General features: G+C 42.2%; 2 protein-coding genes across 3 annotated transcripts in view; one reads left to right on the forward strand and one right to left on the reverse strand.

The window, feature by feature from the left end:
• Window positions 1-4,731, forward strand: part of LOC117952975 (1-phosphatidylinositol 4,5-bisphosphate phosphodiesterase delta-4-like) — a 23,412-nt gene extending 18,681 nt beyond the window's left edge. For both annotated transcript variants that reach the window (XM_034885659.1, XM_034885658.1), the window contains exons 11-16: window positions 166-316; window positions 1,382-1,498; window positions 2,693-2,871; window positions 3,011-3,143; window positions 3,609-3,758; window positions 3,932-4,731. In XM_034885659.1, coding sequence (XP_034741550.1) covers window positions 166-316; window positions 1,382-1,498; window positions 2,693-2,871; window positions 3,011-3,143; window positions 3,609-3,758; window positions 3,932-4,023 — 822 coding nt within the window. In that variant the 3' untranslated portion in view covers window positions 4,024-4,731. The remainder of the gene's footprint in view (window positions 1-165; window positions 317-1,381; window positions 1,499-2,692; window positions 2,872-3,010; window positions 3,144-3,608; window positions 3,759-3,931) is intronic.
• Window positions 4,732-5,822: 1,091 nt separating this feature from the next.
• Window positions 5,823-12,418, reverse strand: part of znf142 (zinc finger protein 142) — a 9,357-nt gene continuing 2,761 nt past the window's right edge. Inside the window, exons 4-7 of the mRNA XM_034885652.1 lie at window positions 11,651-11,828; window positions 7,536-10,485; window positions 6,869-6,974; window positions 5,823-6,563 (exon numbers count right to left, since the gene is read on the reverse strand). Coding sequence (XP_034741543.1) covers window positions 6,058-6,563; window positions 6,869-6,974; window positions 7,536-10,485; window positions 11,651-11,828 — 3,740 coding nt within the window. The 3' untranslated portion in view covers window positions 5,823-6,057. The remainder of the gene's footprint in view (window positions 6,564-6,868; window positions 6,975-7,535; window positions 10,486-11,650; window positions 11,829-12,418) is intronic.

Below are 12,418 nucleotides of genomic sequence, written 5' to 3' on the forward strand. Positions count from 1 at the left end.
AGGGGACCACTAAGGTCTATATAAAGAGACTTCAGATACAGTATTAGGGACCACTAAGGTCTATAGAAAGAGACTTCAAAGAGCACCATGTCATGGGACCTTTAAAGTGATGGGAATATGATTTCTTTGTTGATTAATTTTCCATTTCATTCTCCCATTTTGCAGAAGTCCAAACTGTCCAGGGAGCTGTCGGACTTGGTGGTTTACTGCAAGAGTGTGCACTTCCGTGACTTTGAGCATGCTCGTTCACACGCCAAATGCTACGAGATATCCTCGTTCTCCGAGAACAAGGCCCAGGCGCGTGCTAAGGACGAAGGTACGTCAACATAAAGGCAACAGTGGACAGCAGTTCATATCCCTCAGCTAAAATAACATCTGTTTCATGTTATCCAACATGTTATCCATGTGTTTCAAGGTGTACAGTATTTTTTTTTTCTTTCTTTTGACATTTTCATATTATTCATAACAGTTTGTGAGTCATAGATAGAGGAGCATGTAGCATCTCTGTTGTATCAGGGGTCTCCAACATGTTGCTTTCCAGTAGCTCGCCAATAGGTTGACAAACTGAGACACAAAATGACCACGATATTAAAAGTGTGGTAGCTCATTTTGTGGGCCATAGAAGTGAAAAGTGGTCATGTTTTCTTTAACCCTGATGTAAATATTTTCAGTAAAATCATTATATTATTTATAACAGTTCCTGAGAATAGCTAAAGGAACACATATCTCTATTCACGCTATAGAAATTGAGTGGCTTTTATAATGTTTAAACCCCTCCTCAGGAACAGAGGCTAAAAGAAATGTAAAATAGTCATGCACCTTGACATGAAGGGAAGCTTTTTCATAAGCTTTGGTCATTGCAATTTCATACGTGTAAAAACAGTAGCTTCACTCAGTTTATGTGTGTTATTTAATTAAATATGAGAAATGTGATGCAAGTAGGGTCTTTTTTTTTTTTTTTTTTTTTAAAGTAGCCCTTAGATGAAGAAAGGTTGGAGCCCCCTGTTATGTAGAAACAGAGTGGCTTTATTCCCACCAGACACCTTTTGGATAAAAACATAATCATTATTATCATCATAAAACATACTTACTTCATTCAGTTGACAGAAAGTTGATCAAAAGTTGCATTGGCTTGTCTTTCCACAGTTCCAACAGTCATTCATTTGGTTGAAATAAACCTTTAATACCCCATAGCCATGTGCAGAGCTAGACCTGTACATGTTAAAGAAGTCTGGTGGGTTTTACGATAGTGATTTTGGCGCTCTTTCTTGTTAAATCATTATATCATTTATAACTGTACCTGAGAATAGATAGAGGAACACATTTCCATATTCATGCTAAAGAAATTGAGGGGCTTTATTATCTTTAAACCTCTCCTCAGGAACAGATTTTGTGCGGTACAACACCCGGCAGCTGAGCAGGATCTACCCCGGGGGCTTCAGGACCAATTCCTCCAACTACAACCCCCAGGAGATGTGGAACGTGGGCTGCCAGATGGGTGAGGGGAAGGGTGATCTCGCCCACTGCTGGTTACTCCAACACTTACTTATTTACAAACTACTTACCTCCGAAATCCCCGATATCCCCGATATCCCCGTTTTCCACTCTTAATGAGTGTTCTGATGGCCACAAACAAGCAATTTCATGTCTTATTTCAGCCACATGTGTTGAAGTTTCAGGATCAGAAAGATTTAATAGCACTTTTGATACTTAGGATTCAGGGTATGATATAGTCAGCGTCAGTGCTGTCAGTTTGCATTTGGTTGCAGTATAATCTGCCAAATATGAATAGGACTTGACATAGCATTCAACTTTAACATAGGACATTTCCTCGGGAGAAACGCGATTATGCAATCGCATACTTTCGCCGCTTAAAATGACGATTTTCGTTGCTGTATATCTTAGTAAAAGTGTTGCGTTTACTTCCCACAAGAGCAGCCATTTCCCCCTGTTGCCATGGGAGCGTCATGAAGTGACATCATGAAGTGATGTTATTACGCGACAAGACACTTTTTCAACAAATCACAGTTTTTTGCAAATTCTTGCAATTTCCTTGCATAAAATTGCATAAATATCCCGCATATTCCATCACATTTTTAAGGACAACGCCAGCAACAATCACAATTAAACTCATTCTTGCATTTTTATGGAAGGACTGATAAGATGGTCGCTGCTGGATGAAAACCTTGTACATTCCCAATTCAAAAAATAAAAGGCTTGTTTCGATTTGCTTGATGGTTTCAAAAGCCCAACTTGCCACAGAACCTTCTTAACCAAAAGAAAGGCGCACACACTCCTGGGAAATGCATAAATATAAAATATCAATAATAACTGACAGTAGACTTTGATAGCAAACATGGTCCCCATCCAAAATTGAACTAGGAACATCGCAAAATGGTATGTAGCTTATATCACTCACAATGAGAACATGGAAAGAACTGACAGTTTTGGACATGTGGACCGTCCTCTTCTGTAAGGGCCAGGCCCAGAGCAGCTGGAGCCGTTTAACAGGACAGATGTTTCCTGTCATCAGGGCTAGACCGACGCCGTCTGTTCTGGATGAGAGGCTGGACTTGTCACATGAACTTTGATAGCGAGATAGAATACTCTGAGTCTAGGAAATCATGTGATTCAGCCTGCCAAGAAACATCACAGTAAATTACATTATTTCCCTTCTCCCTCTTTCCCAAAGTGGCCCTGAACTTCCAGACAGCTGGCCTGGAAATGGACCTGAATGATGGGCTGTTCAGGCAGAACGGTTGCTGCGGGTACGTCCTCAAGCCGGACTTCCTGAGAGACGGCAACACTCAGTTCAGTCCAGACAAACCCGAGGACCGGCAAGGCTACAAACCCCTCCGCTTATCCATACAGGTTCAAAACTGCAAGACAGTAGTTTGTCAGTGGATGAAAACCACTGCGTAACAAAGAAAAAAGTACAGTATAGTGGTGTCTGTATCTAATAGTCAAATATGTGTGTGTGTGTGTGTGTGTGTGTGTGTGTGTTTATCAGGTGATAAGTGGGCAGCAGCTACCAAAGGTGAATCAGAAAGAGGGCTCTATTGTAGACCCCCTGGTCAGGGTGCAGATCTTTGGAGTGCCAGGGGACGAGGGCATGAAAGAGACCCCTTACATTAACAACAACGGTGAGTTTTCTCTGTACAGATGTGTGTATTTTTTATTTATATAGATGATTGAAGGGCCAGGATGTTAAAGAAATTTTTACTTGTTGTTGCTTATTGCTTCTCTGCATGTGTGTATGTTTTTTATCTATAATTCTGTGTTGATTGGCTGTTTTGTTGCTTGCATGGCTACATTTACTGAATGTGTATGCTGTTACTGTACTAACGTACTAATGTCTTGCTGTCTCTGCATGGCTTCTTGAGGAGGCTTATTTTTTTGCTGTCTTTATGGCGTCTTGTTGTTTTCTGTCTCTACATTTTAACCCATTTAATTGTCTAGCTGTTATCTGTTGCTCTGGTCTCAAAACATCTGGCTAAAGGAGTTGAAAAATAGCCGAAGGGCTACAAGATGAATTGTAAAATGATTGTACAAATAAGAGTCCCTTTCCTGTTGGTTGGACTCACTGCTCCACCGCTCTCTACCGGCAGGTTTTAACCCAGTGTGGAATGTAACTTTAAATTTTGTCATCCACACCCCCGAGTTGGCCCTGGTTCGCTTTGAGGTGGAGGACCACGATAGGGCGTCCAGGAACGACTTCATTGGACAGTTCACTCTTCCGTTTACGTGCATCCAACCAGGTGAGCCAAAGCACGGCACTGAAACCCCTGAGTTACAGCGCACTGCGGTATTTATTAAATATGTACATTCAGTCATATGTTTCCTCACATACCAGATGCAGAAGAACTCAATACCACTCTGTTAGAAAGCTATTTCTTTACCAAATTCATCTCAACGCCTTTCCCCTTCTCAGGATATCGTCACATACATCTGCTCTCCAAAGATGGAATAGCTATCCCCCCCGCCTCCCTCTTCGTCAACATCAGCATCTCAGAGCTCACATGAAGAAGTCAAATCTGAGGATATGAAGCCAGAGGCGGTCCAGTGTCCTCTTTGGGCTCACACAGGATGCATACAGGACGCACAAATACTTTTATCAGATGTTGGGCATTTGCACGGCTCAAGACAAAAACATTTTTCCCGCTAACTTAATATCATCAATAGTAATAATATTAATCAAAATGCACATTGGTCCAGATGACAACATACAGAAAAGTACACTACACACACCAAAGAAGGCACAGTGCGCCTTTCCCACAATCCTTCTGGGTAACGTGTTAGAAATCTGACTTTGTTTCTCAGCATCATTCATTCAAAACAACATACTGGATGATTGCAGTAGAGGACTCTGGTAAAATAGATGGACTCAGATTAAAGGGACTCATTTTAAAATAGGGTTGATGCATCTTCTTCGCCACAACTACTAATAAGAAACAGGCCTAATTTATATAGATATATAAAGATATATCATGTAGTCCTATAAGCATTTTTTTAAGAAAGATGTCTGTATTTATTTATGTTCTTCTTATGTCTGTTTTCAATTATAATTCAACTTTGTATGTAAATATCGCCCGCTAACTAAACGGTCATTATCTGAGGACTGCTGCATGTCTAGAATGTCTAAATATACCGTTTGCCTTTATGTGGAGCCTACTGTGCATGCAGAAGCAACAGTACCTAAAATAACTGAACGTGTAAAAGAATGTTAAAAAACATTGCCTACGATCATAGGACTGAGCTTTGAACCACGTTGGGATCTTTTCTAATCTTATTTCTATTTATTAACAGTGATGGGAATAACGGCGTTACTTTTTTCAGTAACGAGTAATCTAATTGGTTACTCTTCCCATCTTAATAACGCCGTTACTGCCAAAAAATGTGGCGCGTTGCTATAATTGAAGGTGTATTTTTCTTCAGACCATCTATATATGGTCTATATCTATATCTATATCTCTGAGCCGAGAGGCAGAGACTTCTCTTCTTCTTTGGTCAGTGGGCCGTGCGAGAGACCAGCGCATAAATGCTGACGATTGGCTGAGGTTGAGTAAAATTTCATGGTAAGCCAATCAGAGGTAGAGTGGGCGGGTGTTCAGAAGCAAGCAATCGGATACACAACGAACAACACAGTCAGTCAATGAGAGACCGGTATGAAGTTATGAAATCAAGCAGGAACTTTGATTGGAGGCTAGTCTCACTTTGTCCCAGAGCAACATTAAAAGAGTTTAGATGCGTGTACAGTTTCTAATAATAATGTGTTGTTTTAAGTGTCCATTTAATTACAATATTCAGATTTAATATAAATAATTGAACATGTATTTCAAGTTCTGTTAAAGAGGGGGGAGGTGGGGTCACATTTGAGCATTTAACAATTTACTTGAAAGTAACACATTAGTTACTTTCATAATTTCTAACTGAGTAACTAACTTACTTTTTTTTTTAAGTAACTTGCCCAACACGGTTTCCTAATGTACAAATTGCAAAAGGTTTTGTTGTGTATAATGTAAATGTTTGTATATATAAAGGTCTGTAAAGACATGCAATACATGTTCTGAATGGTTCATTATTCAACATCTGTGACTCATTTATTGTTCAAATTTGTTTGTTCACTTTATATACTATAGTTCTTTATCGCAAGCAAATATTAAAAGACTTGAAATAAAACAGACCATGGTTTCTTTTTCACAGAGCACACCTTCCTTTTAATCCACATTCTCACACTTAAAGGTGCCCTGCCACACAATACAGTTTTTTTGAAATATGTGTGTGTGTGTGTGTTATGTGGTGATGGTGAAGATAACTCTAACCCATCCACTATTGCTCACGCAGATTTGGCTTTGACTTCCTGCTTTGCTCCTGACTTAGCTACTACGACCGCCATAGGGCGCCGTCACTACCAACGTAAACATAGGTTATAACGGTTACTTATACAAACAACCTATGTGGCTGTATTTTCGGGGGAGGAGAATCTCCACTGTTTCCTTTTGGCAACGATAGCCATCTATAATCTCAATTGACCCCGGCATTTATTGCGCTCTCTCTTCAACGTTGTGTCTCGTTGCCTTCCTCTCTTTGCTCAACCTCCTCAGCTGCTTCCTGTACCTCGTCGGCCGTTCCAGTCTCATCCAGTGTCCCCAGCAGGGCCTCTTTCAGGGTGAGGCTAACGGCTCCAGAGTCCCTCACCACCCCCTGCTCCACTGCCATCTCTGGATGGTGCCTCCGCAAATGCTTGACCACCTGGAACTTCTGTTTGGCTCTGTAGGAGCAGTGGCGGCAGCAGAACGGTTGCTGCTTGGTGTGCGACAGGTAGTGGTGTCTGAGACCCGCGGGCCACCGGAAAGCCTTGTGGCACAAGCCGCACGTGTATGGCCGATCGTCGCTGTGCTGCCGCTGGTGGGTCTTCAGTATAAAAGTAGTCTTGAAGGCTTTGCCGCATTTCTCACAGACGTAAGGGCGCAGGTCGCAGTGCTGCGTGTCCCGGTGGGAACGGAGGGCGTCGGCTCTGTTAGTGCGGTAGTCACACTCATCGCAGGCATACGGCTTGTCCCCTGCAGGGGACAAAGGCATGTTATGTCTCCCAGCAGGATGAAGGACTCAACACTAAACCTATACACTATACTAATAAAACAAAATTCAGTTAACAGCTTGAAAAACCTCCAGACATTTGAAATCATGCGACAAAAATTTGCACGAAAAGATACGTGTGAAGTTTGGCTGAGCATTGATACATATTTACAGAAAAATCCTGCCTCACATTGATTAATAACTGACCGAGGGAACGAGGCAAGTAGTTCCCAAATCTTTTAAAAGTGACCAAGTAATATACTGGTCGAGCTTTATGTCTCGCCGATACCTGTGTGCTTGGTCATGTGGTACTTCAGCTGAGTGGCCCACTTGCATTTGTAGCCGCACTCTGGACAAAGGTACTTCTTCTCTTCTTGGTGAACCCTCATGTGAAGCTTTGATACAATTTATCAAAAAACATAGGAAAAAAGAAGGTGTTATTATCAACCTGCTTTCCTTTTAGGGAATAAAGTGAATGTCACATTAGAGTATAGGAGTTTTAAGTAACAGGGGTTCTCAAACCTATTACTCAATGGTCTTCATCTGATTTTTATTCAAGGTCTAAGGTTCGGAACAGTAATAAAATTAATTTAATCACTTTGAACCACGTTGTGCCACACAATTTCTTGGCCAGGCACATTAACCCACTTCAGTTTTTGTACAGATTAAACAAACAAGACATAACGTGTTAATTAGCAAGCTTTAGATGTGTTGGTAGGTGGATATATTTTCATTATTGGACAGAGCCAGGTTAGCAGTTTCCTCGTTTAGATTCTTTATGCTAAGCTAAGCTAGCTATCCCCTGGTTGTGGCTGCATAATGTGACGGACTGATAGGATAGTGGTATAGAGCTTCTGTTTTTTTCTTTTTACACCAACATAAATAAACATTTTTGATAATTTTTCCTTGATTATAGTTCTATCTTACAGACAACATGCTATAAACTTTGAGCTTACCTTCAACCTGGACGGATCAGTGCATGTGTAGCTGCACTGATCACAGCTGTAAGGTTTCTCTCCAGTGTGTATGCGGATGTGCCACGTGATCTTCTGCTTGTTCCGGGTCGAGAACTCGCAGTCTGTGCATTTGTACAGACGCTTGCCTCCGTGGGATCGCAGGTGCTGCTCTAACACCAGCTGATGACGACACGCAAACTGACAAGAGCTGCACTTGAGAGGCTTGTCCTCGGGAGGTCCATCCTCGTGTTTGCTCAGAAGGTGTTGCGCTAACGACTGCCGCGTTTTAAAAGCAAATGGGCACAGCTGACACGGATGTGCCGAGTGGGTTCTCTGATGAATCTCGAGGCTCTCCTTTGTCTTAAAAGACTCCTGGCAGGTGTTGCACTGTGCCTGAGGGTGCTTGATGTCTTGGTGGGTCTTGAGAGTGACCTCGCTAACACATGTGTAGTCACACTGCTTACATGAGAAACAGACCTGGAGCTGGTGCGCACGTTTACAGTGGTTTCTCAGTGCAACTTCGGAGCTAAACCGAGCATCGCAATGTGTACAAGCGTGGTGCAGCTCCCCCGTGTGGCATCGGAGATTGTGCCGCCTTACGTCGTCGAGCGTGTAGCCGCTGAAGTCGCAGAGCGAGCAGAAGTGTGGGGGCCGTTTGTCGTGGATGCGCATCTTGTGCTGACGCAATTTGGTCGCGGCACCAAAGGTCTTGTCGCACATATCGCAGCTGTGGCGACCGATTCCTGTGTGGAGAGACTCGTGCTCTTCCAAGCGATAGCGCCTTGTGGTGCTGAAAGGACAATATTGACATCGGTGAGGTCGGGCACCTTTGTGTTTGAGTGCAACGTGTTGCTCCATGCATCGCTCTTGTTTACAGGTGAAAGAGCAATGCCGGCAATGCAAACGTTTAGCAATGGCAACCTTTTGTTTGGTATGGGCACACAGGGTGTGACGGGTCAGAGACATTTTGGATTTGGCTACAAATGAACACATGGTGCATTGGACTTCCTCTGGCTTCATGCAGCCTCTCTTTTTATGGCTGTCTAACACACTTTTCTGATTACACTGAAACACACAGCTTGGACAAGAAAAGATTGGATGTTTCTCTGGTTCTTTCCCAGTTGTGTTGTTGTACTTTTCCACCAAGTCCTCTTTTCTTTTGAGCGACTCACTACCACTCTCATCCTCCACTTCTGGAGTGGTCAGACTCTCTTTTTTTCTTCTGCAGGTTGAGTGGTGCCGTTCAATGGCCGCAAGTCTGACTGATGAATAATTGCACAGCTTGCATTTGAACTTCCTATCTTCTTCAGCATAAAGGGACTTCTGCAGTGCTACCTTTCTTTGTTTGTTCCTACGAAACGATTGCTTTTTTGCAAGTTTAACTTCCGAAAGCTTTTTTGCCTGAATTTTGCTTTGCTGCTGTCCTGACTCTTTGGATGTAAAAGCATTACGGACAAAGCCTTTATAGTTTGTTAAATGAGATGTACATACTCCCTCTTCTTGCTGATTGAATTCCTGATTGTTTGAATCTGTGGAAATCGGATTTTGTGAAGAAAGAAGCTCTGCCTGATTGGAATTTGTTCCCTCATCCAGTTGTCTAGATCCTTCCCGATCTATAGTAGAGTCATCCGCTGTATTTGAAATGCCTACAAAAGTCCTCGTTTTTCGCGGAAGAGCTGGACACTTCTTTGAAAGGTGGCTATCAAGGCCTCGCCTCTGTTTGAACTGCGCACCACAGGCCTGGCACTTGTGTCCCTTTATCCTGCCACAGCACAAAGCCTGGCAGTGGGACTTCAGAGTGGTCTCCTTGCTGGTTACATAAGAGCACTTGTTGCAGCGATAAACGTCTTTAGTTGGCACCACAAGCAACTTGACCCGTCCCTCCAACACCATGGCTTCTGCTTGGTCCTTGTCGTGCTTCTTCATAGCTTTCAGACGGATCTCAGATTCTAACAGCTGATTTTGCTCAGGTGGAAAAGTGGAACTGCTTGTTTCCCCAGCATTCTCCACCGCAGGCGTCTGAGTCTGACACTCCCTTTGTTCAACTGGTTGACTTATATTATTCAGAGGCTCACAGTCATCATCTGCGTCACTTTGTTCACATTCTGCCTCTGTCACAGCTGCATTGTCGTCCTCTGATGACGATGTAGAGAAGTCTGCCTTCTCTTGAGTTATGTCAGACGCAGTGCAGTTTAAACTGGATGAGCTTGGAGTGTCATTTGCACAAATCTCCTCCTGATTATGCAACGAGGAGGTCTGATAGTCAGCGGTCGATAGTGCCGTTAAAACAAGAGTACAGTACTCCTCGGGACTGTTTGCAGATGGAGAACCGTCTGAAACTCCTTCATTAACAACCTGTTGAGAAGCAACACTAAAAACATCCACAGTAGCCACAGTTTGTGAACCATCTACAGATCCTTTGTTGGCACTTTCAGACAGATGAGACTGTTCTCTTTGCGAAGGTGGAGGTCCATCACAGGGAGATTGTTCAGGCCGCTCACGAGCTGTTGAGGGCTTATTGTAAAACTCCTGAAAGAAATGGGTTGAGTTTCTTTCCTTCTCCTTGGCAGCGTAGTTCTCTAGCCATGCTTTATCCCCAGGTACGTAGCCGTGAGCTTTCCTCTTGTGCAGGAAGAGGGTGATGCTACTAAAAGAGGAGTAGAAGCAGAGGGCACAGCGGAACTCTTTCAGCTTGGTGTGTTTGCAGTTCTCGTGGTTTTGAAGGGCTTGTCTATAGCAGGTAGAGTATGTGCAGTATTTGCACTTATAGACCGACGGCGGCTTCTCCTCTCCCGAGTGTTTGGCCATCATGTGATTGCGGAGTTCGTATTTGCGTTTGCAGGCGTACGCACAGATCTCACACATGAGTGATTTGGCCTGATGTCGTAACTTGTGGCTATTGAGCTGGTCCATGCGGTGACAGCGGTAGGGGCACTGGTCACACTCATACCTAGGACAGGAGACAGGAAGTTCATGTATAACGACAATAATGTCTTTACAACACTGAGTAACCATGTCATACACAGAGCAGAGACTGAACTTCTGCACACTTCAACAAGAAATGTCTCTCATGCACTCTTGCTTTCAATTTGAATACTTAATATTACCACATGAAACTTCCAGATACTTCCATGATACTTAATGGACATAACTACATAAAAAGCAGAAAGGCTGGATAGTTTGCAGATAGGTATGTAGTCGCTGCTTGTATTTCGTTCTGTTTGGGTACTGTGTTAATGTTTTGTCTGGAATAAAAAAGAGATCAAAAAGTACATCAGTCGTAAGTTGTGCCTTAAGGAAGGGGCAAGTTTGGGGCAAAATGTGTTCAATTTTTTTTTTTTTTCGGCAAATAAAGAAATGAGAGAACGATTACATTAACTTCATTTTTATGTTACCTTTTTTAAACCCATCCAAAACCCTTAGGCCTAACCCATTAGCAATAATTGCCAGCTAATTGGGACTTAAAAGATCCTCTTTTAAAAGAAATCAAAGGCAAACATATGCATCCGCATACTTTGTTCTATGTTAATTTAAAGTTAAATATAGCCTAATATAGCCTTAAAGTGCAGACTTACTTTTAGTCTGAGTGATTAAGTACAGGCCTATATTATTTAACTTGATTATGTTAATTCATATATATGTCCCTGTTTGAATGTTTAAATAATTTAACTTTAATAATTGGCACTGTTCACATACTTGCCTGTGTACGTTGTGTGTACCTGGAAGATAAAAATCAGGGTTAAATGATCCCTATCTGAAACTGGCATATCTTCCTTAGGGACTTCCAATATTGTACAGCATGAGTATAACTAAACAAGTTGACACTCTAGGAAGCTTCCATGTTGCTAAAGTTGAAATTATAGAAAAAAAGTGGCAGCGGCTCCATCGTACAATGGATTTTCCTCTCTTCAAATCTGTCCACCATTGTTGTAGTCATTTGTTCAGGATGTATACTGTGGCCCCTACTGCTCGTGGGCTTAACTGTTTGTGCGTCTCGTCGATACACTCCGAAGAAACATAAGATATGCAGACTAGCTACCCTGTTTATGTATAGTAAAAGATGGTGAGATGAAAACAAAACCACTGGTTGTGTGAGAAATGACTCAAGTCTGTACCTGAGGTCTCCAGCGTGTTTCCTCATGTGGACGTTCAGATAGTGTTTCCATTTAGTGACGTATCCACATTCAGCACACATGAAGTTCTTGTGGTTGGAGTGCGTGAGCATATGTTTGCAGAGGTAGGACTCATCTCGGCACTTGAAGTCACACAGGCTACACTTATGGGGCTTCTCACCTATTATATAGGGGGAAAGAACAAATCAGGGAATGTAGTGCAAAAAGTAGGAGCTCTTTAATAGGAGCTACCCAAATAACACGAAAACTGTAAGGTGAGACTCCAATGAAGAAATCATTAGAATATCAAAAACATTGAAAATCACAGATCTGGTCTTTTTTTTAAGGGACACATTTAATGTATAAAGCAATGAACAACCTACTCCTTGACCATTTTCCAAAAAAAAAAGGTTTTTAATAGAGATGGGGATATCATTTGTCACTGGAGTCTGGTGGGGGGCTTTTTGTATTTGTATGAATTGAGTGAAACTGTGGGACGGACTGAGCTCCACAAGTATGACCCAGTTAAAAAAACATTACAAAAATATGGTTTTCACAAGTTACAGGGGGGAGAAAGGTGTTCTCACAGATTATTTATTTACATTATTTAACATATTTATAAGTATATACACATACGTAGGAAATTGTAAAGAATGTCATGTATACATATGTTTATTTAGTTTATGGTTTATTGTCTATTTTGTTGAATGGTCTTGAATGTTGTAGTTATTGTGTCTGTGGTGGGTGGTAATGACGGAAGGGGGGGGGGGG

The sequence above is a fragment of the Etheostoma cragini genome, chromosome 11 (assembly GCF_013103735.1).
Source record: "Etheostoma cragini isolate CJK2018 chromosome 11, CSU_Ecrag_1.0, whole genome shotgun sequence".
NCBI classification, from domain to species: Eukaryota; Metazoa; Chordata; class Actinopteri; order Perciformes; family Percidae; genus Etheostoma; species Etheostoma cragini.